The following is a 26,495-nucleotide window of genomic DNA, read 5'->3' on the forward strand; positions in this document are numbered from 1 at the left end:
CGTAGGCCATTTCGAGCGTGACATTGAGGTGATAGGGCCCAGGTTTGACGATGACCTCGGATTTTACCCTCGAACGCTGGTTTGATCTTGGTGCGAGCGGCTTGAGCTATCCATATGAAGAGCTGTGTAGGTATTATCAATAGAATGGGCGAAATGCAGCGTGAAGGTTTGCGATCATCTTCTAGCGTGCTTTGGCGCATCGGTCCGCAGCCAACAAGTTTCGTGAGGTTGTGTCTTGGAGTTTGAAGGCTTGTCAGCTCTCCGTTGGCCGACACGAGGCAGCTCTACACGTCACTGACTTATAGCTGGTCAGATCATTTCGGCCTACCCGTCAATTCGCTTGACCCATGCTCAAACATGACTGACTGCAGAACCAACTTCGTCCTTGACCATCTTGCTCTATGACCCTTTTTGTGGTGTCACCGATTAACTATTGATCTTGAATGCATCCTTGGAGTCTGGTTGCGAGGGTGCCAGTGGATCTGGCATTATCTCATTGGTGGTTCCCAAATCTCACAGAATTGACATTGACGTTGGTAATGTCGACCAGCACCAAGCCCGTAATGACAATCGAACGTTGACACTATCATGGCTAACCGCCTTGCGTCGGCGGCAATTCTCGTTCAATTAAATCCTTGTCGTTGGCGATGTTGAGACACGTTGAATGAACAGCCGTCGAGATGGATTTCATTTCAGTCCTGACACTAATCTCAGATTCCACGTTGGACAATTGAGCAAGATGGTAAATGCCAAGCAGAATATGCAACGCACTGATGAAAAGCCGCATATAGCCGCTCGTGATCTTCTAGAAGCCCAGGTATGTCCGGGCCGTTGAGCAGACAACTTCGCCGCTGGCGTCAGGTCAAGTGGCTTTGGTTCTTGAGGTGGTCGGTTGTCGAAACTTGCGGAGGATAAACAGCAGAGGGCGAGCATGCATAAGAGTAGTAAGCAGATGATGTGACGAAGCACATTCGGGGATGACGATTGGAGACGAAGTACTTGGAGGCAGGCCCCCGCTTTATACTGTCAGCCGCCCGCCGCGCGTCAGTCATGTGACCGTGATGAGATAGCCGCTCATCCGAGTTCCACCAAATTTGCCGCCCTGGTTGGGCTGCCACTACCGTGACTCACAGGCATGTCAGATATCGATGGAAAGTATGCATGGTGATGTTCAGCATGAGGTAGCTGCAGCCTCTTTCTGTTTTCTCTATGAGTCCCAACCGACATAGGAGCTCTCTATGATCCGGATATGTGAAATCCTTGAGAAAATATAGTAGCAGCAGAAGGCTGAGACATCCGTTCAGTCGGATATCAAGAAACCTCAGTCGATCGCGAAGATCTAGGAAGCCCTCATCAGTAGCATGTATAGATATTCTGTGGGTATACCATCGTAATAAGACAGACATGAACTGGACAGCTATTAGCCGCTCGCCGTCATCATGAGTTAAATTGCGTGGAATATTGCTACATCTACAGCGTTTGGATACATAAAAATCAGTCAAAGTCCGCATTATCCAAATATAACCGTGTGCTCGCTCACAAGAGACTTTAAAAGTACGAGCCTTCTCCAGCATAGGAACCAGCAGTTTGAGAGCTCACAGTATCTGTGATATGGTGGGTCTTCACATCCTCTTCGCTCATAAGCTCTGCAAGCTCAAGCTGCTCCGCCTGTCGTCGGATATATTCAACCGAGCCAGGGCCAAATGCAGGAGTAGGCTTCGCGTACGGTCGCACAGTCACTGCCAGACGTCCTGCGGGAATGGCTGCCTGCAACTCCGATTGCGGTGGGACGGGTTGAAATGCAACCTGTCCGTGTTAATTCATCATTCATCAGGATTTAAAATTAGTCGCTAAGGAGGACACGCACCGTATCATTCATATTTTTGTAACCTCTAAGAAATACATTCACACTTTCCAATTCCTGCGTGACTTTGTCCCTTCTTCGTTCCCGCATCTCTTTCTCCCGATCCGAGTTCAACACACCTGTGCCGCTCTTGAGGTCCTCTAACTCTTTCTTGGCCCACGCGAGAAAAGCTACCGCTATGCCGCCTTTCGCCGTGTCACCATTTTCTCCGGCATCGACCCCCAACCATTTGCGGGCGAGGGCAGCGTGGAATGCTGCTTCCTCAGCGAGGTATCTGCGCAACTCGGGCGCAACTTCCTCTCCACCTTCATCTCTGACCGCGCTATCCCGATCCTTGGATTTGCCGATGTGCAGATGTATCTTGCTCTTGCCAGACGCAGGGCGATAGTCACCTGGCATCTTCGCAAGAGACCTGGCAGAGGAATAGAGGGCTGCACATTCGAGATGCAACTTAGCGATGAGCACTGGAGAAGGATGTGACTTGGGAAGAGGAGGACCAGGGGTGAGTGCGCTGTCAAACGCTGATTTAGAGAGAAGTTTCCGAATGGCAAGTGTTTGCGCGTCGGCTAGAGCCATTCTGCACATATTCATGAGATATCAATCGACAACCATGCATACGACACCGCACGTACTTGCTTAGCCCGACTATGACTTCTCTGCTCAGATCTGGAGGACGCGGACAGTTTAAACCAGCGGCTAGCACTCGCTCTCGCTCTCGCTCCCATTCCGCCAAGCAGTCTTTTGCGATGTACTCAAAGACCCCAGCGGCTTTGCATAGCAGCGTGACAGCGAAGCCAAGGCGTTCATCCTTCACTTTTCTCTCCGCATCAGAGATAGCACGGTCTTTCTCGTATTCTCCAAGTGAATGGACCACAGTTCGAGCGAGGTTTGATAGGGCGAAGGCATAAGTCAACAAGGTGAAGATCAGCTCAGTGGATAAGGTCGGTATCGAGATGCGTGGTGAGTTGTGGAAGACAGACGAGGATAGCGTGGTGCGCCAGCTAAACACTGGGGTTCAATCGTTGGTAACATCGAGGGCGATAGTCAGGAGGCGTACTTGGCTCCGTCTTCAACACGAGCTCTCCATACTCCAGGCAATTTAATATGCTATATAATTGCGGGAGATAGTCGTCGAGTACCTATGGGTGTGTAAAAACCATAGACAGATGCGCAAGCAGTTAGGATCAACTAACTTTGACCAATTTCAGGTAATCCTTGCCGCCATCGTCCGCACGCTTACTCTCCTTCAGAGCTGCGCGTAGGTTAGCGCGAGCCTCTGTCGCTTGTGCAACCTCGGCCGTATACAAGGCCGAACGGTCATCGCATATTCCGGTAAAGAATATCGCGCCAGTGGTAGGCAACTCGTAGAAATATGTAGACATCGTTACGGCAGAGTGAGTGGCAGTCGAAGAGCAGCAGGGCTCGGCCATGATTCGGCCACGCGGTAGTGACAGCGGGGTCAGACCTGTTACATCCAGTCACGCTCTCGACTTCACTTCCTCGCTCGCGAAAGTCATGAATTCTCCGATTTTTCTTCGTCGCTCCCGCTACGCCGTCCTCCCTTCTCGTCGCTTGGACAGATAAACTAGAGGACAGACGATTAATACTGCCGTTCTGTTCTCTCCATCAATGGAGGAACTCGCCGCATCCAAGCCACAGACATTCACCGAGCGTCCTGATGGTAGGGATATTGGCATGATCGACATGCCCTACGACATACTCTTTGAGCTGTTGAGTTATCTTTCTGCTATCGAGTTTTCATCGCTGCTCAGTTGCTGCAAGCCCCTGCATCGATACATGCGGGAACCCTCGATCTGGCAGCGTCTCTCAGCCCATTACGGTTTGCGAGATACCACCTACTTTCATGGACTATCCTTCTACATTTTATACACGCGGCTTCTACATCCTTACGGGCCTTTAATCGGCCTGTGGGCAAGCGATTATCCATACAGTGGCCATATCATGGAGTTTCGCCTGCTCGTTGGCGACGAGGACGAACAGGGCGGGATTGTCGGAGATGCCTGGGATTTTTCAAGCTCACTTGCAGTTCATCGCATTCCCCGTCAGCCGACCTATACACGCAAGCTAAAGATCGAATTTGCGGTTGATGGCGATGGGGAGGGCGTTTCTGTTACTGAGTTAGAGCCGCCAGTGGCTTTGATTCGCACCTACTGTCGCAGCACACATCGGGTCGGCAGCAAGGAGCATCATGATGCGATGAGACACTGTGCCAAGCTTGAAGTATGTCCATCTTCCTATCAAGGGCATTACCTTCAGCATTACCGCCGCACCTTTCCACATCCTGATTTCCCATCGGAGGACGCAGATTGGCAGGATGATGAACGCGATTCCCACCGCTTGAAGCCTTGCATGCCGACCACTATCGATCAGCGCGAAGTCGTGCGTATATACCCTGCTGTCCGTCTTCCCATCGTTTTCACTGCTCCGACTGCCTGCCTCAAGCCCCGATCCATCTCATTTCGTTGCCTCGACCAAGGATGTACACAGTTCCAATCTACATCGCTGCCCTTCGACAACCTCTCTCCAATTCTTCTACGGTACTATCCACTCAAGCATCTTATACAAAGTGGAGTAGATCCCAGTGATGCGCAATGGTCCTTGCAAACATTGGCTGGTCTTTGGCTGGGCTGCTATGGCCTGAGCGGGACGGAATGTTTGCACCTTGCATGGGTGGAGGAACGTGACACGTTGGAGGCTTTCAAGATCACCGGCGATGTGCATGTCCCGCGTGGAGCGCGCACATGGATCATTCCGGCACACTTTGACGGTTCACACTCTCTCGCGGCGGACGCGACGCGGTTCGAGTCGCAGTCTAATATTGAGCGGCTGTTCGTGGATACCGGATTCATAAGTGAGCGAGGATTTCTGTACGGCAATGTTTATTTTCTTCTGTGCCATAATGACTCACATCATTTCTGCAGAAGAGACATCAGAGTTCGCCTATTGATAGGTGTCACTGGAGCGGACGAGCTCCAAATTTGGTGGGATATCATCAACGAGGTCAGACGATACATCCGCTACAAAGGTCGTGATGGTATGTCGTAAGGAATATAATTGGATCTACGAGTCAAGGGCGGGCATCTTTCATATCGGATTCGGCGGTTGGATGCGAAGCGTGGACCCTAGCGGCGTTGCAATATCAATATCGTAACTTATCATTTGACGAGGGTTTATGTTTTAATCATTTCACAGCATGGGGCAAACATTGGTACCCAACAAGAGCAGAGGGCAGAGGCGGAGGAGCTGGTATCTAAGAGATCGAGAAAACTAGCACAGAATCAGCTATCCAATCCTACTAGTACGAGGGCTCCATGTAAAGTTAGCACGCAAAAAGGGAATGTGTATATGTGATGGATGGCAAAGCAGTCGTCAGTAGTACAATTACAGTACAATACACAATGCAGATGTAAGAAGACATCGCGAACAGCTGTAGAGATCGACTGTCTCTTTTCCTAGTCCATACAATTACCGTTGTCTGTGAAAAGTAAATCCGAACGGACTTCGCGGCGTGAAGCTCGATGTCGATGGGCTGTGTATAACACTCCTGCTGATACTCCCCGTAGCACCATGCCTACTGTCGCCGGCTCGTAATTCCGTCGCTGCTGGGGCTGCAGGACTTCCAATAGGCGTTGTCCCGGCACTTGACGTCGTATCCGAAATGCCCATCAACCTTTGTACAATGTATGGCCTGCTGGCCTGGGAATCCTGACGGGCATGTGAAGGTGAAGACGGGAAGGAAGGAGTGGTCGGCGAAGCTCCAGGTAAGGGTGGATGTGGTAGTCGGTGCGAGCCACTGATACGGATTGCACTGGTCCGACGGGATTCGCTCCCGTGAGAGGTGGTCGAGGGCAATGAGTGCCTGAAGTGAATATCGGACACGGTCATGGGGAGGGAGTCAGTCGGTGAGGGGAGCATACCGGCAGCGTCAGCGGACAGCATGTTAGGATCTCGTGCGTGAGTGTCAGGCGGGATGGTGATGGGTGGGGGTATAGACACTGCCTTGAGGGAGACATCGGGCGTGAGCGACGGCCGGCTCGAGGTGGGTCCCCCAGCAACGGTCATAGAGAGGCCTAGCGACATCCGTCTCTCGGGTGGAACTGCGCTATTTGTACTGCGCTCGCTGCCTGCGTTGCTCCGTGACTTCAGCGAGCTGCGGGTCGATCGTTTTGAATTCGACCGAGAGTCCGAGGAGGACAAGCGGTTCGAGCGGTTGCCACTGCCAGACTGTGATCCTGACTCAGACGAAGAGAACTCCAAAAAGGAGAGTAGGGTAGACGGCCTTGAGACGCCGTCGTCGTCTCCGCTGTCAATGCTGCGACTAAGAGCCTGCCGGATAGACTGTGTGAATGACATCCCTCCAGTACTCAGGTGACGCTCTGTTCGACGTCCCGGCACCTCTTGCTGGTGAGCAAATTCCACCCGTAGACTAGGCACGTTCCCTTCAAAGGTGGGTGAAGCGGCGTCGGAAAGCAAGATTCCCCGAGCACTATCGGGGCCGTGCATGTCGCGTGGTCCACGAGGTCGAGAGCTCGGCGGAGACGTTAGATTTGAAGTGCGAGGCAGAGCCGAAACATGGGAATGTAATGAAATCGGATGAGGAGTAGATGGGAACGAGGCTGGAGGATACTCTAGAGGTGTCGAAGACAGCATCGGGAGCTCTATTGAGAAGCTGCCGTCGGAATTTTGTGATGTATGTCTTGTCCGCACCCTCAACTCACCATAACGACCGCTAGGACCTCCTTCGTCGTCAGAATTATCTTCCACTTTTTCATCAATATGCCTCCCGATCTGAATGACACCCTGTTCTGCCGTCCCGCCCACGTACTCCTCGGCCCACTTCGCGACCACTTCATGATCATGTGACTGCGCAAGCTGTCTTGTACAGAGACGGAACTTGCGTCTCCAGAATGTCGACCGCGATTGCGATGGAAGGGCATGGTCTAGATCACGATTTCGACAACGTCGTCGGTGCCAATAGATCGCGAGGACGAGGAGAAGCACCATAAGGACAAATCCCAGAGTCACTCCAACTGCAATTGCAGCGATTGTCCCGGCGGCAAGGCGGGAGGAGCTCGAGGCAAAGCCTGTTGTAGACCTATTAAAGAGGATATCAGAAAAGACAGATGAGTATTGCTCGAAGTGAAGCACTGAGCAGCTCACGAACGGAACTTACACAGAAACGTTTCCCACCATCGTCACATTTACACCTCCCGCCAATAAGATGAGGTAGGACCCACTGCCGTTCCCCGACGCGCCTGCGTTCACAATCATGAGATCATGCATCACACCAGGGTCGAGCCCAGCAGCGTAAAAGAACACGGTAGGCGATGGAGTTGTGAAGGATGCGCGTGCTGACAGGTTCCCCACTTGCTGGCCGTCAAGACTTATGTTGTACGTGCCAGACGACGGTGTCGTCAGACCTGTGATCGTGACCGCCGTACCTGTGGAACGTATGCACAAAGGGTGTCAGTTATGGCGGGCTAATTGCGAGGACGTGACACCAATAGAGGCCCCAAGTTAGAGGCAACACGAATGATGTCTGTTGCGTGTCGCATCCCGAAGCTCACCGCGTGCAGCCCTCGCGCTCGGAATGTTACGAGATCACTGGGCGCACAAGCAGCCGAGGGTGCAACTTGCGGAACCGGACATCAAGGTCAACCAACACCTCCTTACGCGAGACGGTGCCAAGAAACGCGCGGCGTTTGAGTGGAAACGAGATACAGCCAACTTGCAGCGCTTTTTCGACGCTTCACAGGGGACACCAACCCTGAGATGCCAAATGTGGGCAGAATGAAAGCCCCGGATGGCAAGCGCTGGGCTTCAGCCGCAACATCAGCGTGAAGTCCGATGTGTCGGAGTATGGCGCATCATATTGGAAACCAAGGCGACAGGTCAAAGCGAAACGCTGCGAGCAAAGTGTCGGTGAGAACTAAACTTACCGTTGAACACAATGTTCGCGCTATCCCCGACGTTCATGCTGGTATGGAAGGCTTCATCGGGGGAATTTGGCAGAAGTCCAGACACGTAGGACCACTGTCCACGGAAGGCGATCGAGTTGTCGGGTAGGACGAAGGTTGTGACGGATTCCGTGGCCGTAGGCGCTACGAGAGATGATGAGGATGTGGCAGTGGGCTCGCTGTAACATGAAAGATTAGCGTTGTGTCCTGATGATGATCCGAAGTGAACGGAGTACAATGCAAATGTGACAAAGTCGAAAGGCTGGCTCGACCATCAGAAGGTCAAGCTGTCCGCTACAACACAAAAAAGATGATAGCCACAAGCGGAAGTCGAAAGAATGCTTCATGGGGCATACTTGTGCGCATGGAAGGCGGTGACTGCAGGTTCAGAGCTTCCACTGACGAGGACATCCGCAGTGGGGCACTTCGGGAAGGAAAGAGAAGAGAAATTGAAAGTAGGAAAGATAGCGTGATGATGCAATCGAGAACGACGAGGTTGATGACATCAAATGTTCACGTTTTCCCAGCGAAAGAAAAAAAAGTCTGAAGGAAATTGTACGACTAACCTCTCGAGCTCATCTAGGAAAACATCAGCACGGTCGAACGCGACGACTGCATCCAAATCGGTTTCATCGGTACTATTTGACATACCGGGATTATGTACAGTCAGGACGACCTCATGGAGGCCATCGGACAAATTCGAAAACGCAGCGAGAATATCAGCCGATGCCGTATCCACGGTCGCATTGGAAGAGATGGAAGAATAGTAGTTCGTGGTGGAGTTGCCATCCAGCGAGACAGAGTAACTCACGGAGCTTGAGGAATTGGCAGTGATCGTACCGTAAAGGGTCACGGCGGTGCCTAAATTGATGAGATAATCAACATATCATGCGAAGACAAAATGGACTGCGATGGGTAAGAGCGAGAGGGGAAAATGTTTGATTTCCATCAAGCCACTGATGCAGGGTCAACCATCAAAGGCGACGGCGATGAAATTTTGTTCAACACTAGGATCTCGGCAAGATCATGTCATTACGTAGCGCCCAAAAGAAGCAACACCAGAAAATCACACAGTAATTGTCGGATAGCCAGGTGCATGACGCGCGTATGTCACCGATCGAGAAAAGAAACTACAGACAAAGTGTGAGTTGCCTACCGTTCCAGCTTATTGCGAGTTCAGCACCATCGTGGGCGGTCAGATGCAAGCTGGTGCCGTCCCCAATGTTGCTGACACCCGAATCCGAAGATGATGAGCCAGCATCCGTAGCGAAGCCCGACTTTGTGAAGTAAGGATTCCAGCCCTGGAGCAAGATTGGTTTTCCGAAAGAGTCACCGAACGGCGCATAAGCAATGGTCGGAGAAGTGTCGTCTATTGTGACGGAAAAGACGGGAACTGCCATGCATATGGAGGGAGGAATGCGATCTGCTGACCGCGGCTAGAAGGCGATGGGAAGAACAGCCAGACCAGCAAGCCAGTCGGCCAGCGATGAAGGTGAGGAGGAGAGAAAAAGGCGGATCCAAGACCAGGGAGAGAACCGGGTTAGCACTCAAGGACGAGTATATGAGCGGTGCCTGCCCATGAGCCGATCAGAATATCGCCCGCGGTTGTCACAACGATCCTCCCAAGCGCCTGCGCTATTCGAGTCGACCGTCCATGGAAGCACCACCCCACACGTGATCGCGATGCGCCCTCCAGCGCGCGTTGAATGCAAGTGTCCGACGTCCATCACCCGCTCCAACGATGCACGGCTATCAGCCTTGATTTGAGACATACTGCCGCAAGCAAGAGAGCCCGGTGCGTGGTATGGATTCCCTTTCCTTACACATACACAAATGAGCGCTGCCTCCTCCGAGGAGAAGTATCACAATCAATGGGACTATCTTCCCCATCATCCGTTGTCTAGCCGCGCAAGGCTGTGAAGGTGGTTCGCGTCTCAATGACTCGTGGTAAAACGCCTACGGCTCATCCTTGCTCGTCTATATCTGAAGCATCAGCTGCTGATTAGAGGTGTCACAGCTAGGACTTTTGCGGAAGCAGCGTGCATCGAGGCGCGTTTCATGTTCTATCTTTGAGCGCTGAAAGGAGCTAAGAACAGTGCATAAGAGTAGGCTACAAATTGTGTTAAGTCAGAGTTAGCACGTTGCATAGACCGGTCACTGATGCCACTGATACATTACAGGGCGGAGACGTCGCTTCCGAGCCAAGCAAATAAGATGCTGTCGCGGCAAAAACTTTGAGGAACCATGCAACTTCAAGGCATCATCATATTCAGGTCAAGCTGATCTCTCGGCATTCCTCGCGTAGGCGTGTAGGCGGGCCGCGATTCCGTGCCTGTCACGTCACTATACCGGCCTCCGGGCTGTTCCCGCCACTATGGTAGGTACAGCTCATCTAGTCACCACCACTTTGTTTAACAACCATAGAGTACTTACCCGCAGTTTTACCGATGACTTGTCTCCCTAGTAGCAGCACTCCCTTCCAATGACTGAAGCGACAGATTGTCAACACCGATGGGGTTACGGAGTTGGGCTGCCACGGATTTTTGCCACACTTTTCAAACCAGGCAATTTTTCTCCACGCTAGCTTCTTCAGCGCCCGTGCAGACGAGCCAAAATGATCAAGACAGCAAGAAACTTCAATGTTCTCGCTGTCGTTGTCCCTCAGAATGCGCACAGGCCATTCAAAAGATCCCCGTACTCTAGTTCCAACCGTCCAGCTTTGCCACCGCACAAAACTAGTGGTGACTAGATGACTCCACCATAGTTCTCGTGCAGTGTGCACAGAGACAGTTGAAACCGTTTCGACTTTGATCATACTACTCGCGCTCTTGATTATAGCTATTGGAAGCTGTCTGTTCTGCGTAGGCACGCAGCCGCCGCCTGGCCAAGACAACGCGCCATATGGTGAAACTGAGCAATTACGCCACGCGAGCTTACCGAGAGCAAGCACAGGCCCTTCCCCGAGGGCCATGCGTATGTACGATCAAAATTGAAATAGTCTGCCACTGCTTTTACGCACAATGACAGCTGCTGAAAGAAATCCAGAGAACCGTACTGCGAAATACTGCGAACAACTTCTATCGACGAGGGTCATTTGCAGATTTCCACCGAGCAGTTTTCCTTGCCCCAGAATCGCCAACACTGCTCGTCAACAGCAGCACAAATTGATAAATCCGACACGACTCCAATTAGGGACTAAGGCATGAGGACAAGTCATGTCGGGTTCATTTCCGAAGATCGCATCAACTGAGCAGCCTAAACGAATGCAGAAACATTCCTACCGCACATCTGACGGAAGCTACGCAAGCCGACAGCTGCCGTGCGCCACATACGCCATCTCCACCTCGATGCGGAGTGACTGACTCAGGAAGTGTGCTGCCACCATCAGGTGTCTGCAATATATGCGAACTAGTCGACGCTGACTCGTTAACCGAAGTCTAGAACTGCAATGGTTACCGATCTGACGCGCCTGTTCAACAGCGAACGATGCCGCGATATGACCATAGATATCAGTCGCAACGCATAATTCAATGCGCAATTGACGTGCATTGAAAAAAGGCGATCTATATTTGCCGTGCGAACTCTCGATGGTCGAGATAGCTGGAACGAGCCTGAGACTAGCTGTTTTTTTCGGTCAGGGGCGTTCCTTCAAGCTGTTCCTTGATTGACCTGCAAAGTTAATCTATGCGGCACTGTGATCGTGGCTCACTTTGGTTACGTCTGCAGCCGGGCTATTCGTTCGCTGTTAAGCTGTTAGATATTGAGAAGGGATAGTTATGTCGTTAAAGGGTTGAAATCCCCGCCAAATAGACTATGGCACGGTTTTTACGTCCTCTACAGAATCAAACTGTACAGTATATATCAGCTTTCAATCAGGTTCCGTCATCCAATTCTGGCTTCAATCTGTCCGTTGCAGTACTGAGTCAGACGTGTGCCAGGATGATATATACAAGCGCGAGTCGCGATAGGCTAGCAGAGGTTACATGAGCTCTGCTACTTTAAAACAGTATGCTTAAATCGTTATTCTCTGAGACGAGCATGAGACGTATGAAACACGGTCGCACGCGCCACAGAGTAATTAGCGGTCTCGTGACCGCGTCGAGCGCGCATGGTGCTCGCTGTCTGCCATCCGCAGTCATCATCCTCACGTTCAGCTAGCATTCTCAGTTTGGTGCCCGGTGCATTCAAAAGCCCCTGAACCTCGACGTTCTGACGGCGGCGCTAGCCACAGATACAGAGCGTCTGCAGGATCACCATCAAACTTTGCGTGGCTGTCGCCGAAGCTGACAGATCGCAACAAACTTGGGCGCACAGGCGTTCGCGGGCGAAGCGCACTGCATCATATTCATAACCTTCCTTTCGACTTGTTCGCTGTACGTTGACGAGCCATGGCGACATCATACCGTCGCCGACGCATCTTCTGGTCCATCGTGCTGCTCACTGCAGCCCTCCTGTTCTATGTAAGCACCCTCGGCTCCTCACCACTCTTCTCGCTCCCGGAGTCTCTCAAAGACCTTGGCTACTCACCATCCTCGTCTCGCGCCGGCCAGATGGCGCTCGCGAAGCTCAAGGCAGCTACGTGGGGCAAGTCGCGCGCGCGCGAGATCGACGCCTTGTTGCACTTCGTCACTCAGTATCCCGAGCGGAGACTGAACGAGGACGAGGGGCACATCAACGTGAAGGACGTCGGGCGGGTGATGGTGGATCCCGAGAAGACCGTTGACCTCAGTGTGTATGCGCCGGATGGAGAGATCAACTGGGAAGCATACGTGAGGGTCCTGCAGGAAGAGAATCCTGTGGTTGTTTTCAGCAAAACGTACTGCCCGTGCGTCGTGATTTCATAGAGAAGGTATGACAATTGAAATAATGATATTTTTCAGATACTCGCAGCGTGCCAAGTCTCTCTTACAAAACTATGAGCTCTACCCTCCACCGGTAGTGGTTGAATTGAACACTAGATCGGACGGCCCCATCATCCAGAAGATCTTAGCGCGCCTCACAGGTCGACGCACTGTACCAAACGTTCTCCTCCATGTAAGTCGTGCCTGATAGAGTTTGACACATTGCTGACAAGCGACGTACTTGCCTGAATTAGGGCAAATCACTGGGCGGCTCTGATGATATCCATCTGTTACACGATGAGCACCAGCTGAAGGGCATTCTTGAAGAAGGAGGGCTGCAGGTCAATGGAGCGTTCGCTGGCTTGCAGGTGAACCCCGCCTGAGGCAAGTTGGGACTTAATATGCGTGCGAGTCACGCTGCGTCCAGAGAACATGACCCATTGCTTGGGGTTTCACAAGGTAAATGTGACCGTTAGCTGTGCCACTGTGTTATATGACTCTTTTCGGCATCTGTAGTACCCGTCTTTATCATCACTCATCTCCTGTCCAGTACGTTGGGTGTCCGGAAATACTTTGATCAACCACTTTGCTACCATAACGTCTGCATGATCACTCAGACACCGGAACTCTTTTCATACAGTGCAATAATATCCGCCCTCAACGCACGCTCGCCGTACAGTGTGGAAAAGTCCTCATGCTTTTCCCAAGAACTCTTGGACTTGCGCTTTGATGAAAGCGTCATCGCTAGCATTGGTTCCACCACCCGCTGTGTCGTCATCAGCACTGCTGTCTTGCCAATCGAGGTAGCACGGCTCACCCATATGACCCCAAACGGAGTCGATCTCAACGAGCTTCGCGCTGCCTGGCGGCAAGAGCGACAATTCGATCCTACTGTCCTCCGGCTGTTCCTCTCCTGATGAATGATTTTTCTCTCTATACGACCGGATGGCACTCACCGGGAAGTACAGATCTGTCTTGCACGGCATGATCAAACCCTTGGCTTTGATGCTCGACAAACAGTGTGGGAGACTGCTTTGGCTGCTTGCATTGACGAGGGAGACGTCGCCTGTCTGCCAGGTGTGCAGCAGGGTGAGCACATCATTTGCATCCCACGAGAGGAACCCGCCCTCCCATTCAGCCCGTAGAAAGTCTTCCAAGGAGGAGTACTTCCCATCATGAAGATAGCCGTACTCGCGAAACCACTGTTACAAATCGTAACCCCGGTCAGAATGATGGAGGATCTCAGAAGGTCAGTGCACACGACGCACGGTCTGTCCGTATGCCCAGGCGCTGTATGCTCGACCGAAGGCGCGCAAGCCGATGTCTGGCTGTGTCTTGTAGTGTCCGTTGTCGAAGTCCTTGGATGCCACGAGAGCCGCTTTGGGTCCTTCCAGGAAGCTTGACAATGGTCAGCAACATGTGTTTGCATTCGTATGAAGATCACTCCACCACTTGTTGTGCTCACTCGTGCGAGCAGAGCCACATATTGCAATGTACCTACAACAGTGAGTAAAGAGTTGTCCCATATGCAGTCCTCGGTCTTACCGCTCTACATAGTCAGGGTAGACGACCGGCCAGTAAAATGCCTGTAATCACCCTTTAGTGACCATACACGAAGTGTATTGAATACGCTTCACCTGTTGTCCCCCCATGGAGAACCCGATGACACAATACACCTTGTTGATGCCCAGTTTCTTGGTCAAGACAGCGTGCTGGGCCCGGCTGCAGAAGGAATGTCAGGTTCGCTCGCTCGCCATAAGGCATAGTTATAAGCTCACATATTGTCTTCGTAGGAGACGCTGGGGAAGTATGGCCCGTTATGAGGAGCAGGCTGTAGCGTTCTATGTCAATCCAGAACGACCTCCAACTATATGAACAGCGTACGGTGTTGGACGGAGACGACGACTAAATGAGTCGTTATGATTCAATGTTCAGTTGCAGCCCAATCCCGTAGTATTTGCGATAACCTACCTCCCCATTAGAAAACAGGGCGAGAGTCACGATATAGTATTTCGTAGGGTCGAGGGCCTTGATCGTCTATCTCAGCCTCCAAAAGCGAGAAATCATCTGTCTGCTCAGCTCACCTTATCCTCGCCGATCATGTAATCCTGGCCTAGCATCCCGACATCTATGCTCAGTCCTGCAACCGCAATTACAGTAACGTCCTAGGAGGTGTGACCTACTGTCAAGTCTCCCTCCATAACAGGTCGGAAAGACGATACAAGGGTTCTTCGGGTCACCATAAGTGCGATAGGCAGTGATTGCATTAGGGAGGACGCCTCCTGCGACCCGGAAGCGTCCATGATGGTAGTATTGCACTTTCGACATGGCGGTGGTATGTAATATTGTCAATTCCGGGCTTGACAGGGTTGAGTTATAAGATAGCAGTGGTAGCAAGTATGCGCTGGGAAATCTTGCACGATCGTTCATTTTATGTCTCATGTTCTCACAGGCGATATGTCAGCAACCACAGTCGATCTGTCAGCAACGAGAAAGAAGGTTAAAGAAGCTTTTCGGAAGCGATAAATAAATAAGTGCGGGCTTACGAATACCATCACGCCATCGAGGTTTTAGTTTTGGTTGATCGAGTCAGAGAGACTCGGACTATAGAAGTGGCCCAATAGGAGACCCCGGCGCAGTGAGTCCGTTATGAAAGGCGCTAGCCTAAGATGCCACCGCCGCGCTTGGCCACAAAATATTGCTGGCATCAAAGACAGCACAAGTGCAGACGGAGGTGCGACTCGTACCATAGTATCACATACTCTGGCTCCAGGATATTGCTTGATCATCATGATTGGTCGTTGACTGACAGAACTGCATGAACACTTGCAGATCTTGAAATGGCGAGGACTCCAATGCATACCAACTCGCTCGGGCGCGCTTTTTGATGGAACAAGAATCTATACATCACACCTACAGCTTTGATACGAGCAGCCAATACTCGCGGACGGCAATTCTGCACATACGCCTCACGAAACAAATAATCCGTCAATAGAAAATGGAACTGGCCAATCGGGAACCCTAAGCCTCGTTCAAGAACTTATTGACTTCGCATTTAACGAAAGCCTCGTCGGCAGGATCAAAACATCCACAACCTCGCGAAGTCAATGACTAATCAGCTTTCCAGCACCAGCTGATTAAAGCTCACTCATGTGCCCCCATATCGAGTCAATCAAAGCCAGCCTGCCATTGCCCCGCATACTCGCGACCTCTTTGATGTTCTCTTCTGGCTGATGGCCATCAATGAGTCAGCATTCGACTGGGAGTCTCGAGATAGAACATTGCGTGGACCAACCGGGAAGAAGAGGTCCGTTTTACAGGGCATTATCAAGCCCTTTGCTTTGACATTTGCAAGACATTGCGCCAAGTCACCGTTCCCGCCATTGACCAAGGAGATATCCCCCTGCCCCCACGTACGCATAAGGACAAGGAGATCGTTCGCGTCCCAAGGAAGGAAGCCGGCATCCCATGCGCCGCACATGAAGTTTTCCATTGAGGAGACCATGCCATCATGTAGGTATCCTTTTTGCGCAAACCACTGAAGAAATTCCGATTAGCTGTGTGGAATGCTGAAATAACATTTCATTCGTATGGAACACGACATACAGCCTGCGAATATATCCACGGACCGATGGCCCGACTGAATGCATGCATAGCGATCTCAGGCCGGGTTTTGTAGTATCCGTTGTCGAAGTCTTTAGAACATACAAAGGCCGCCTTGAAACCTTCCTGGAAACTAAAAGGGGCGAATGAATAAGTGGCGGTAGCCGGATGAGCCTTTCATCATACGCTCTGCTGAGGTCGTTCGTGCGAGCAGCGGAACAAATAGCAACGAATCTGTAAGACCGATGGTCAGAAGCGCGTCGCTTTCCAGAGGACTGATCTTGTCCTCACCTTTCAACAAAATCCGGATACATTGCTGCCCAATGATACGCCTATTCTCGACACGAAACTTAGGGAATTGCTGGCACATCCTAGCATCGGCTCACCTGCTGTCCACCCATGGATACTCCGATCACGCAGAAGAGCTTCTCGATGCCCAGCCCTTTAGTCAATAATGCATGCTGTGCTCGACTGTGATGGTTTGAAACGATATGTATCATTATGATCAGCTGCGTTGCACGAGATAATCAAGTCACTCACATGTTGTCTTCGTAGGAGACGTGCGGAAAGTGTGGCCCGTTATAAGGGGCAGGCTGATGTATGGTCAGTTAGGACTTGCAGACGAAAGCGCCGATATTTACTGTATTGGATGGAGATGAAGACTGTAAAATTATTTGAATATCCCATGTACATTCACATTTATGACAATAATACCTCCCCGTTGGAAAACAAGGCGACAGTGACTATGTAGTACTTTGATGGATTCAAAACCTATCAGCTTTGTCAGTAATGTCAGGCAACCGCGGGACAAGTGACTCTATTATTGACCTTGTCCTCGCCAATCATATAATCCTGACCCATTAAACCCCTATCTGTTGTCCGCAAGCTGTGAGCGCTGTCGCTTGAGAGCCACTTGAACATACTGTCAAGTCTCCCACCATAGCAGGTGGGAAAGAGTATGCAAGGGTTCTTCGGATTACCATAGGTCCGATACGCAGTAATTGCATTGGGAAGGACCCCTCCCGCAAGTTGGAAGCGTCCGTGGTGATAGTAGAGAACCTCAGACATCCTGAGAGATGCAGTTGTGAGGTTGACCGGTGAGCAGGCCCTTCACTTATATGAGCATGCGAGTCTTCCCATATCAGCGACAGTTCGAGACATATAGAGGCCGAATAGAAGCATCAAGTCGATCCGCCATAAACTTCGGATAATCAGAAAATGTGGTCGCGATAGTCAGGCGACCACATCACGTACGCGTTCGCAGCTCTCAATGACTCACGTAGAGGCACCGAAGGCACGTCTTGTGTCCCATGACCGAGACCCGTTCGGTTCTCACTAGCTTGCCCCATTAATCACTGCAGAGTATGTTGAACTCTACACAGCATACCAGACTACACTGCAGGCAGCCGAGAACTCACGGTAGGACAATCTCAAGTAGTAATCCGTCAAGAGCAGTCAACCAGCATGGGGTCGCAGTAGTTCGATCCTGACAGGCCTGTCGTAAGCTAGGTAGATGATTTGCGGATTTTCTTCCAAATTAATATCTCCTCTGCAGGGTAGAAACCCCAAAAGTGGCAGAAGGTGATGAGGCGCCAACTCGAGAAAGGCCCGTCTACACTCACTCATGTATGGCGAGAATGAATCTCCCATGGCAGGCTTGACACTGCCACGGGTGGAAGCGATTATCTTTATTTTCTCTTCAGAGTGTTTTGTCTGTGATGTGCATTGCGCTGGTGAGGTGATGCAATCTCTTGGACTCACCGGGAACAAGATATCTGCCTCGTAAGGCACGATCAAGCCCTCGAGGATAAGGTCCGCAAGACCGCCATCCATATCCCTGGTGCGACATGTGCATGAGGGCCAGAAAGTCATTCGCATGTCACTGAGGAAACGACACCCATTCTTTGCAACCACTGTGAGATCGTGAGGATGCTGAAGGATTCGTACGCCAACACAGGTACCTGCCTCCAATTCAAGAAAGGCTCACGTATAGTCCGTGAAGATGTGCAGGAAGACCCGGCTATATGCAGCCACGGCGAAATTAAGTTCCGCCTTGTTATGCGTATCAGCGAAAGAAGCAACGGTCGCTTTTGAAGCTTTCACATAGGCAGGAGTACAAACGACAGAGAAAACGTTGTGCAAACCGGATATATGATGCGATTTCCGCTCTGCTAAGATCTTTAATGAAAGCAGCGGCGACGAGTCTATTAGATAGACCGTTTATCTGCTTGCAATTTGATATCAATGTTAACCTCACAGGCGGTCAAGCTTACAAGGGAAGGAATATGCATAGATTCCTGATCCATACGTCCAGCACCAGCCATCGTGACATAAAGACTGCATCCTCAACCGGGAAATGACCAAAGTGATGGTGGGGATTTCACAGAGTCTTGAAGTGAGATCGATGAACAAGCCCGTCGTACTCAAGTATCTCTCTGTACCCAAGCCTATGCAAGTCCTCCCATGAAGGAGTTAACAGGCGGAGTGTGAAGCCTCAAGCTATGGCAGCGGCAGGGAAACATATCAGACAATCACAGGACCGGAACTTACGCAAAGTTCGTCGCAGTCAATCGGTCGGCGCCAATAGATACGCGCTTACGCGCTGAGAAGAATGGGAGGCGCCAAACAGCGCGTTGAGGCACGTGATGGGATTCGGGAGGTACTGTTACAGTTCTGATCTCAGGTTTCGAGCTCCGACTGCTCTCGTTATCCCTCCCCCGCCGACGACCAGCATCTTCAAGAATGGGCTGTACGTCGCGCTTGCTGCTTGTTCCACTGTTTTTCTTGTTTTTCTGACGTCCTCTACCAGCCAACAAACCCCGCGGATTGCAAGCCGCGCGCAAGCTGCGCAACGACCGCCGCGAGAATCGCTGGGTCCGTCCACCTTGCTCTCCGCCGTTAATGCGCAAATCTAACTGGATATTTTGGTTTTCCGAAATATGCGCTTATAGGCAGACAAGGCGTACAAAAAGCGTGCCCTGGGCAACATCTATAAGACCTCCCCCACAGGAGGGTCGTCGCACGCAAAGGGCATCGTCCTGGAAAAGATTGGGGTTGAGGCCAAACAGCCCAACTCGGCTATCCGGAAGTGTGTCCGTGTCCAGTTGATCAAGAATGGAAAGAAGGTGACTGCGTTCGTGCCGGTGCGTATCTCCATACCCGATCGCCGTTGGGCGGCCCGTTCGCTTTCAACGCGTTCGAGACGCTTCACGGCGCCATGTACGACGGCTGCTAATGGTGGTTGCAGAATGATGGTTGCTTGAACTTCGTCGACGACAACGATGAGGTCCTGATTTCTGGTTTCGGTCGCCGGGGTAAGGCCAAGGGTGATATTCCGGGTGTCCGATTCAAGGTCGTCAAGGTCTCTGGTGTTGGTCTGCTTGCGCTCTGGAAGGAGAAGAAGGTTTGTTTCATGGTTACAGCCATTTGATCCGACAGTTCCTGACATGTTCGCGTTGCAGGAAAAGCCCAGGTCATGAGCACTCCACTTCCTTGGACTTCCTCTTGTCGATACAATCGCTCATGTCCGCCTCCGCTCTCATTGGTATCACATGCACTTGTACTATCTATGCGACGCTATGCCCCTGCTAATGAACCATATGCCAAGCCAAAAAGCGGTTAGTACTTGCAGTGGGATGCCTTTCTCCATGGCCCAAATGCGCTGCAAGGACTTCTGGCCATTGCACGGTGCTTCACACCACTGTCTTCCATAGTTCAATCGACTGTGTGAAGAGTCCAGGCAAACGCAGGTCCTGCATGCTTTTCCGGCATGTCGTACCGTAGTGCAAACAGTAGTGTCCTATGTTGTCGGGATTAACCAATAGGAACTGGAAGATTCGCGACCTTCTGGCTTCGTCAATCCTACTGGTACCGAAAGACATGATCCTTCATGAAACGGCCAACATGCTGGGCCGATAAGCTCACGATGCAGTGTGAAAGAGATAAGCATAGCCTTCGGAAGTCCATTGAGGTTTACGACGATCCAATGGACGGAGCCATCTTAGTGTAACTAAGTAAGAGTATCATAGTTCGAGAGCTGACAGGCATTGCCTGCTACTATATCACGGGTAAGGAACCGCAGTCTGACGGTAATCGACTCGTCCAACCAGTGGTTGCGATTGACGACATGAGGCCTCCAATGGATTGCCAGATCGACGGGAAGATCAGGTAACAGAGCAACATGCCAGGGTCAGATATTCACAGCGATGCCCTGTCCCTCGAGGTACCGCTTTAGGTCCCCCATGAGCTCGAGCTGCTCGCGCGGTGTCAACCCGCTTACGATCATCTGGAGGAGTGAGCCGACAGAAACGTGGTGATCCCGGATGAGGCTGCTGTAATACACGTAGGTGAAGACGCCCATAAGGAACCTGCGGCTCATGTCAGCACGGACGGAGCTACAACGTCTGAAATCGGGAAGAGCGCATACTGGCAATCCATGCGGTCTGTCATCCCGCCATGTCCTGGGATGCTGTGGCCGAAGTCCTTGATGTTGAATGCACGTTTGAAGCCTGATGCGAAGAATCCTCCAAACGGTGCGACCAGAGAAGCGAAGCAAGACAGCACGAGCAGGTGGAACTGATACGGTGCATACGGAATTGTCGTAAATTCGTAACCAGTCTGTTCCAGGATGACATTAGCTGGAGTCCGTTTACCAGGAGATGCAAGGAACGTACAGTGGTTGTCAAGAGAGCCCTCGCTGGCGACGGTATTTCCCACTCTCTCCAGACGAAGATCGGGTTCGGCTTGCAGTGCGCGGTATCACTCCAAGCACTGACACCCAGGTCCTGAACGGGGCAGATCATGTAGTCGAAACGCATAAAGTACGTTCCCCAGAGGACGCCGAAGACAAGCGTGCTGAAAAAGGCACCCACGAAGCCTTCAACCGTCTTCTTCGGCGAGAGCTTGATCAAAGGGGTCCGTCCGTATGTGATGCCCCAGATATAGGCGAAGACATCATTGCAGATCACGAGCGATGCAGGAACCCAGAACCAGATCATTCCTTCAAGGATGTTGTTCACGATGAAGTGACTGTCGCCCTCTTAGCCCGTCTTCCATGAAGGTGAACAATTAGCGCATACCTTGACACCACGATGAACATCAACGTCATATGTACCCAGCAGAACAAGCCGAACTGCTGCTTGAGATATCCTCGCTTGAGAGATAGGACAAATCCTACGAAACCGATGGTGTACAGGCAGAAGCTAATCATTCGGTGATTTGTCGCGAAGAGGGTGAGCTGCGCATCCGCGAACACGACATGCTAGGGGAAATCTCGTCAGTGGGCGAGATTGCAAGAGAAGACGGAGGATCAGGCTCACTTTGAAGTAGTATATGATGCTCTCGCCATACAGGAAGTAGTTGGTAATGGCAAAGAAGTACCAGTTCAAAGTCTTGCTCCACGGGTCACGACCGCTCGCTTCTGCATCATCTGAACCCTTCTTCTTCAGCGAGAACAGTGCTGTGACCTCGCGGTACACCAACGTCTGGCATAGCATGACGAGGACAATCATATATGCATGACCCATGAGCAGTAATCCTAAGGAATTGGTTCTCTCAGTGCCAGCATGCATGTCATGACATCAGGATCACTCACCAATGAATCCACCGATCATGATGAATGTCCACAACGTCCTCGTCAGGAAACTTCGCCATTTCTTCACCTTCTCTTTGTCTTCTGCGCGAACTTGTTTTTCCAATGCATCTCCCGCGTCACCGTTCGCAGTATGACGATTCGCACGGGCCGATAATGGCGGCTTCTCGTTGGAAGCGTATCTCAGTGCTTGTGTCTTGCCGTTGGGCATGGAGAGCGGGGCTGTTGCAGACGCGGACGTCACGGACACACCAGGCTTTTCCTGTTGCGACTGTGGCAGTGCTGCTTTTGATGGGATGTGCTTGTGCAAGTATTCCACAGGGATACCGAGGGGGCCCTCTTCTGAGGAAACATTTGCCCTCGAGGGCGGCACTGAAGGCTTTGCCTGCTCCTCGGTTGACTCATTCGAGGACGAAAGAGCATCAGATGTTAAAGACTTTGCTAGCGATGGTTCCCCACTGGGCGCCGATGTTGAGCTTGCTGCCTGCAGGCGGGAGGCGCGCGCTGCCGCCTTGCGCTGTTGCTGCCGTTCGTAGCGCGCTGCAGCTTTCGCTTTCTTCAACGCAGACTTAGACGGTTTTGAAGCGGATTCTTCTCCGCTGCGAGGGCCAATATCAGCGAAGGAAACTGAACTGCGCGCGAAATCCATACCTCTCCGGCGGCGACGCCGGGGGAGACTCCTCGCGTGCTTCCTCCCCGCTTTCCTCCCCTGATTCGACTCCCAGCGCGTCGAAGGCGGTTCTGGAGACCCATGAAGGGCGACTTGTCTGCGACTTCACGCTCATGGCTGACGAGAGCAGGGCAATACAGCCTGGTCACGATAGTGATGAATGGCAAGAGACAGAGAGCCTTGCTAGAGCCGAGCACATCAGTGTTGACACGCGGCGGGGATAACGTGGAGTCAGTGACCATGTACGTGGAGTACTAAATCCACGTGAATACGCTGTCCATTTTGCTTAAAGCTCGCGTTAACACATTGATCAACTGAGAACACAACAGCTACTTGAATGATGCGTGCACTCATGCCACTCCCCATGACATGAATACAGTATAGTCTATTGAAAGGCCACCAGAGCCCCCAGAGCACAGGAGCAGCAAAGCCAATAAGTAAGGTGATAACAAGTACAATCGACCCTGTACGAATAATACGCAATTGCGAGAAGCGATGCGACTACGGGTGCAATGGGATAGAACGATGGAATGACGAGTCCACGAGGATATCTCGAATAAAATGTGTCGAAGGCTAATATTGCGGGATCCATGCAACGATGCGAGCAGTGTTTAGAACTTCCAGTCCGATTCAACTTCCATAGCCCAGGGGACTGCATTCCAAGTCAGTAAGAAGCTGGTAGATCAACCGAAGTTGAAACGCACATTTCGTCAGGAGAGTCTTAGAGAAGATCTTCTCTATGGGAACGCCGTGCGTTTTGCACCATGCGGCCGTGATTCTATCGAGAACGGAATTTGTAGAAGACGATATGCATCTCAGCGGCGAACTCACCTCGGATCTAGGTAGTTGATCTTACTGTTGATGTCATAATCAGTAAAGCAGTTTCATCACGCAACAAGCAATCGCCCTACCTCGTGCCTAACGCAACTTCCTTACCGGCTTCCCGATCCTCCATCTGCAGCTTGAACGTCTTTACCTTCTCATCTAGCTTCTCTATAGCCTCTTCTATCTTCTCTAAAGGCCGGTCCCTCTTCAACACAGCCTTCCCGGTCCCACGCTCTTTCTTCAGTATCTTGAACTCATCCTCAACCTCTTTGCGCTTCGTCTTCAGGACAGACTCATCTTGTGGCTGCTTACCCTCTTCGACGAGCTTCTCATTGTCTTTCGCGAACTTCTTTTCGACGCGCTCTAGTTCCTTCGCCTTTGCCTGCTCCTCATGCTCGGCGATCGCATCGTCATCGAGGTCAGACTCGTCTTGCGCATACTTCGCCTTCTTCTTGTACTTGGAGTCGATGGCGAACATAGCGTGCCGCAACTTCATGCGTTCGTACTTCATGCCACGCAACTGTTCCGATGTCCAATTAGCTCGCAGTCTTCGTGCCGATATGTACGACAAACCTTATCCTTCATCTTGCCCATTGATTGCTCGTGCGTCTTCGGGACAGCCCTTTGATGATTGCAGAGAATAGCCACCATGCGGTTCGCATGGTTGTATGCATTGAGCTTCTCCTGGACTGTCTTTTTATCCGAGATTCCCTGGTCCAACTGTTGCTGGAACGTGATCGAGGCATTGTATGTTCGGAAGACCTTCGCAGTCAGGCCCTTCATATATGAGGCCAAATGCTTATTCAAGCTGCTTGTCTGCCCTTGCGCTAAGTTCCTCTGTCAGGTGCAGACCGGTGGGCACTTACGTTAACGCGATCGAACAACCCATCATTGTCGTCCTTGCCATCCTTGAAGATTCGTATGTTCTTGAATACTTGGTCCTCGACGGTGACTTGGTTGTAGTAGCGGATGGAGTCCTTACCCAGGAAGTCGAAGACGAGCTGGTTCGGTGGCAGCAGTGTGACGTGCTCGCACCGGAGAGAGCAACAACCAACGGTATCCGCCTCATCCTCACCCTTCTCGTTTCCAGCTCGAAGAGCGAGGCGATCGATGAAGTACATCGCAGTCGCTCTTTGTCGATCGGCCATGACCTTGCTCTTCAGATCGACGTTGTAATCTTGCCGTATACGATCGACAAATTGCTGCGGAGGGGTCAGTTAAGCCATCCGCATGCATATAAGGAGCAATTCACTACCAACCTTCAGCTCTCGCGCCTTCTCGAACTTCTGCATATCGCTCTGGCCCTTGATAGAGCTGCCTGCTGCCAAGAAGACGTACTTATGGTTGCCGTTGACATTCTCAGTCCACGTTGCCAGCCAGGTGACCGTGTTGTCGTGCATCACCTCCTTCCACTGGCCCGGGACATTGGGCTTAGGAATGGGAACGCCCTCGCCGATGTTAATCGTGATATCTTCAGGTCGCACGCGCAGCTGCATGACATCCACATATATCAACAACCGCCGCATACATCCGATGTAGCATACTACCTTCAGCGCACCCTTCTTCGGGTGGTCACCACGACCTCTGAAGAGGCCGGGTGGTTCCACTCGAAAGTTGCCCACCTTCTCCTTACGTGCATCAAGGACGCAGTGCGTATACGGTGCCTCGAGAGCGTCTTTAGTTGCCTTCGCCTCTTTTTTCTCAGCAGCAGTCATTGACTTCTTCCTTGCTTTCTCCTCTTCGAAGAACTCATACATCGGGCGGAAGTCACACAGATTGAACTCGGTGACCTTAGTTCCGTCACGCTGCAAATAGTCGAATGTAAGGGCCAAGCGAGGCAACTTGGATAGGAGCATACGTACAGGAGGGTGCTTCTTCAACACCTTGATCCAATCACTGAAGAAGTTCTTGTTGAAGGTTGCGTCCTTTGCATGCTCCGTCTCCAGCATTGCTGCGTAGAACCCCGCAACCTCTTCCGACTCAAGGGGAAGGTCGAGCGTTTTGCCTTATATATCGGCAGGTGTTAGACTATGCCACACTTATGCTATAGCACAATATAAGACGTACCGTTGTACCTCATTTTTACATGACGAGGCAAAGGTTCATAAGGAGGAGGGAAGTAGACGCCGTTGTGCTCTAAGGTCTGCCATTTCACAGTACCGTCCCCGTTCGGATCCTGCTCCCACCACCGGAAGACGTCCTCTTCCCCCTCTTTCTTTTTCTTCCCCCTTTTCGGAGACGGCTCTGGCTCTTCACTCTTCACCTTGCCATTCGGCTTGCGAGTAGATGCTGCCGAACTTGCCTTCTCTTTCCGGACCCGCTTCGTCGGGGCTTTCTTCGCCTTGGTGATTGGCTTCTCGTCGTCGGACGAGCTCTCCCCATTGTCATCACCGTCCGACTTGAGCTTGCGTTTGACTCTACGAGGAGCTTTCTTGGTAATAGGGTTTTTGTCGGATTCCGAGCCGGGAGGGTAATCCGCATCTTCTTCCTGCTTGACTTTCTTTTTGGCCGGCTTGCTGGCAGCTTTGCCATAAGTAGTCGTAGCGCGCTTGCTCTTCGTAATCGGCGCGTCATCGTCATCGTCGTCGGTCTCAACAGACTTCTTCTTCCCGTTGATAGCGCGCGCGCCATTTGTACGCGCCCGGCGACGAGGCTTCGCAGGCGAAGACGATAGCGGCTTATCCTCTTCACTAGAGCTGGTGTCAGACGGGAGCTTCTTGCGCTTCACAGCGCGCACAGGTGTCATGGACTCAGACTTCACGCGCGAGACTTGTGACTGCAATCAAGCCAGCACATCACGCGCCTTAGCCATGCATTTTTGGTAACAATTCTGAACAAAAAACTTACGAGTGGCTGGTCGTCGTCCTCGCTCATGGACGACTCCTGGGCTGCCCGCCCGTTGCCATTCGCCACGACGTGGCCGTTCTGATGGCTTGGGCCCGCCTTGAGACGGATGGGCTTGTCGTCATCAGAGTACATGTCGACGTCGGCAGACATGATGGGGGAGGCAGGAATGATCGTCCAGACGCAGTGCAGGGGTAGTCTAGAGGGATGAAGGGGTCTTGGGAGAAGGAGCAATAATCTGGGGTGTTTGTCCTGATCGGCTCCATAAGTTGAAGTGACA

At 51.7% G+C, this 26,495-nt stretch overlaps 10 protein-coding genes across 10 annotated transcripts; 3 read left to right on the top strand and 7 right to left on the bottom strand.

Annotated features, from left to right (window-relative positions):
* Positions 1–1,303: 1,303 nt before the first annotated feature.
* LAESUDRAFT_721186 (uncharacterized protein) lies at positions 1,304–3,261 on the bottom strand. Its single transcript, XM_040907972.1, has 6 exons — positions 3,058–3,261; positions 2,922–3,003; positions 2,497–2,872; positions 1,868–2,441; positions 1,541–1,806; positions 1,304–1,470 (listed from the first exon to the last, which is right to left on the bottom strand). The coding sequence occupies exons 1-5, from the start codon at positions 3,244–3,246 to the stop codon at positions 1,549–1,551; spliced, it is 1,479 nt and encodes a 492-aa protein (XP_040768541.1). The 5' UTR covers positions 3,247–3,261; the 3' UTR covers positions 1,304–1,470; positions 1,541–1,548.
* Positions 3,262–3,568: 307 nt separating this feature from the next.
* LAESUDRAFT_643726 (uncharacterized protein) lies at positions 3,569–4,930 on the top strand (the record flags this gene model as incomplete). The annotated part of the gene is made up of 2 exons (XM_040903805.1): positions 3,569–4,752; positions 4,810–4,930. 2 exons carry the CDS (start codon positions 3,569–3,571, stop codon positions 4,928–4,930), a joined length of 1,305 nt encoding a protein of 434 aa, XP_040768542.1.
* Positions 4,931–5,091: 161 nt separating this feature from the next.
* LAESUDRAFT_788728 (uncharacterized protein) lies at positions 5,092–9,242 on the bottom strand (the record flags this gene model as incomplete). The annotated part of the gene is made up of 6 exons (XM_040913909.1): positions 5,092–6,980; positions 7,059–7,326; positions 7,566–7,652; positions 7,816–8,021; positions 8,409–8,703; positions 8,999–9,242. The coding sequence occupies 6 exons, from the start codon at positions 9,240–9,242 to the stop codon at positions 5,351–5,353; spliced, it is 2,730 nt and encodes a 909-aa protein (XP_040768543.1). The 3' UTR covers positions 5,092–5,350.
* A 655-nt stretch (positions 9,243–9,897) lies between these two features.
* Positions 9,898–10,911, bottom strand: LAESUDRAFT_350798 (uncharacterized protein). Its single transcript, XM_040902124.1, has 2 exons — positions 10,276–10,911; positions 9,898–10,214 (listed from the first exon to the last, which is right to left on the bottom strand). Exons 1-2 carry the CDS (start codon positions 10,811–10,813, stop codon positions 10,186–10,188), a joined length of 567 nt encoding a protein of 188 aa, XP_040768544.1. The 5' UTR covers positions 10,814–10,911; the 3' UTR covers positions 9,898–10,185.
* Positions 10,912–12,230: 1,319 nt separating this feature from the next.
* On the top strand, positions 12,231–13,066 carry LAESUDRAFT_711253 (thioredoxin-like protein; the record flags this gene model as incomplete). The annotated part of the gene is made up of 3 exons (XM_040906819.1): positions 12,231–12,667; positions 12,723–12,876; positions 12,938–13,066. 3 exons carry the CDS (start codon positions 12,231–12,233, stop codon positions 13,064–13,066), a joined length of 720 nt encoding a protein of 239 aa, XP_040768545.1.
* A 67-nt stretch (positions 13,067–13,133) lies between these two features.
* Positions 13,134–15,598, bottom strand: LAESUDRAFT_351114 (homoserine acetyltransferase). Its single transcript, XM_040902125.1, has 15 exons — positions 15,547–15,598; positions 15,431–15,488; positions 15,230–15,376; positions 14,867–15,161; positions 14,768–14,796; positions 14,655–14,711; positions 14,568–14,588; positions 14,462–14,514; positions 14,321–14,405; positions 14,229–14,269; positions 14,133–14,180; positions 13,952–14,081; positions 13,640–13,885; positions 13,501–13,585; positions 13,134–13,449 (listed from the first exon to the last, which is right to left on the bottom strand). The coding sequence occupies exons 4-15, from the start codon at positions 15,123–15,125 to the stop codon at positions 13,376–13,378; spliced, it is 1,128 nt and encodes a 375-aa protein (XP_040768546.1). The 5' UTR covers positions 15,126–15,161; positions 15,230–15,376; positions 15,431–15,488; positions 15,547–15,598; the 3' UTR covers positions 13,134–13,375.
* A 222-nt stretch (positions 15,599–15,820) lies between these two features.
* LAESUDRAFT_755472 (homoserine acetyltransferase) lies at positions 15,821–17,354 on the bottom strand (the record flags this gene model as incomplete). The annotated part of the gene is made up of 11 exons (XM_040912026.1): positions 15,821–15,913; positions 15,979–16,221; positions 16,290–16,419; positions 16,473–16,520; positions 16,578–16,618; positions 16,673–16,757; positions 16,827–16,879; positions 16,928–16,948; positions 17,001–17,057; positions 17,115–17,158; positions 17,210–17,354. The coding sequence occupies 11 exons, from the start codon at positions 17,352–17,354 to the stop codon at positions 15,821–15,823; spliced, it is 960 nt and encodes a 319-aa protein (XP_040768547.1).
* A 1,674-nt stretch (positions 17,355–19,028) lies between these two features.
* On the top strand, positions 19,029–20,163 carry LAESUDRAFT_809704 (40S ribosomal protein S23; the record flags this gene model as incomplete). Its single annotated transcript, XM_040914158.1, has 5 exons — positions 19,029–19,035; positions 19,096–19,160; positions 19,238–19,429; positions 19,534–19,689; positions 19,748–20,163. 5 exons carry the CDS (start codon positions 19,029–19,031, stop codon positions 19,763–19,765), a joined length of 438 nt encoding a protein of 145 aa, XP_040768548.1. The 3' UTR covers positions 19,766–20,163.
* A 312-nt stretch (positions 20,164–20,475) lies between these two features.
* Positions 20,476–22,087, bottom strand: LAESUDRAFT_643763 (phosphatidate cytidylyltransferase; the record flags this gene model as incomplete). Its single annotated transcript, XM_040903807.1, has 6 exons — positions 20,476–20,653; positions 20,713–20,903; positions 20,960–21,314; positions 21,365–21,546; positions 21,605–21,822; positions 21,880–22,087. The coding sequence occupies 6 exons, from the start codon at positions 22,085–22,087 to the stop codon at positions 20,476–20,478; spliced, it is 1,332 nt and encodes a 443-aa protein (XP_040768549.1).
* A 1,070-nt stretch (positions 22,088–23,157) lies between these two features.
* LAESUDRAFT_644274 (uncharacterized protein) lies at positions 23,158–26,117 on the bottom strand (the record flags this gene model as incomplete). The annotated part of the gene is made up of 10 exons (XM_040903847.1): positions 23,158–23,198; positions 23,251–23,324; positions 23,378–23,401; positions 23,458–23,891; positions 23,945–24,187; positions 24,238–24,573; positions 24,631–24,861; positions 24,919–25,176; positions 25,234–25,376; positions 25,439–26,117. 10 exons carry the CDS (start codon positions 26,115–26,117, stop codon positions 23,158–23,160), a joined length of 2,463 nt encoding a protein of 820 aa, XP_040768550.1.
* Positions 26,118–26,495: the final 378 nt, after the last annotated feature.

Source organism: Laetiporus sulphureus (genome assembly GCF_001632365.1).
Source record: "Laetiporus sulphureus 93-53 unplaced genomic scaffold LAESUscaffold_4, whole genome shotgun sequence".
Lineage (NCBI taxonomy): Eukaryota > Fungi > Basidiomycota > Agaricomycetes > Polyporales > Laetiporaceae > Laetiporus > Laetiporus sulphureus.

What these genes read in the sequence shown, in the direction of transcription:
- LAESUDRAFT_721186 (XM_040907972.1), bottom strand. Translation starts at nt 3,246, where the DNA reads ATGTCTACATATTTCTACGAGTTGCCTACCACTGGCGCGATATTCTTT. An exon ending in ATTACCTGAAATTGGTCAAA is followed by an intron (nt 3,004 to 3,057) that starts GTTAGTTGATCC and finishes ACACACCCATAG; the next exon opens with GTACTCGACGACTATCTCCC. An exon ending in CGTGTTGAAGACGGAGCCAA is followed by an intron (nt 2,873 to 2,921) that starts GTACGCCTCCTG and finishes ATTGAACCCCAG; the next exon opens with TGTTTAGCTGGCGCACCACG.
- LAESUDRAFT_350798 (XM_040902124.1), bottom strand. Translation starts at nt 10,813, where the DNA reads ATGGCCCTCGGGGAAGGGCCTGTGCTTGCTCTCGGTAAGCTCGCGTGG. An exon ending in AGTCATCGGTAAAACTGCGG is followed by an intron (nt 10,215 to 10,275) that starts GTAAGTACTCTA and finishes TACCTACCATAG; the next exon opens with TGGCGGGAACAGCCCGGAGG.
- LAESUDRAFT_351114 (XM_040902125.1), bottom strand. Translation starts at nt 15,125, where the DNA reads ATGAGACATAAAATGAACGATCGTGCAAGATTTCCCAGCGCATACTTG. An exon ending in ACATGATCGGCGAGGATAAG is followed by an intron (nt 14,712 to 14,767) that starts GTGAGCTGAGCA and finishes TAGACGATCAAG; the next exon opens with GCCCTCGACCCTACGAAATA. An exon ending in ACGAGTGAGCACAACAAGTG is followed by an intron (nt 14,082 to 14,132) that starts GTGGAGTGATCT and finishes ACCATTGTCAAG; the next exon opens with CTTCCTGGAAGGACCCAAAG.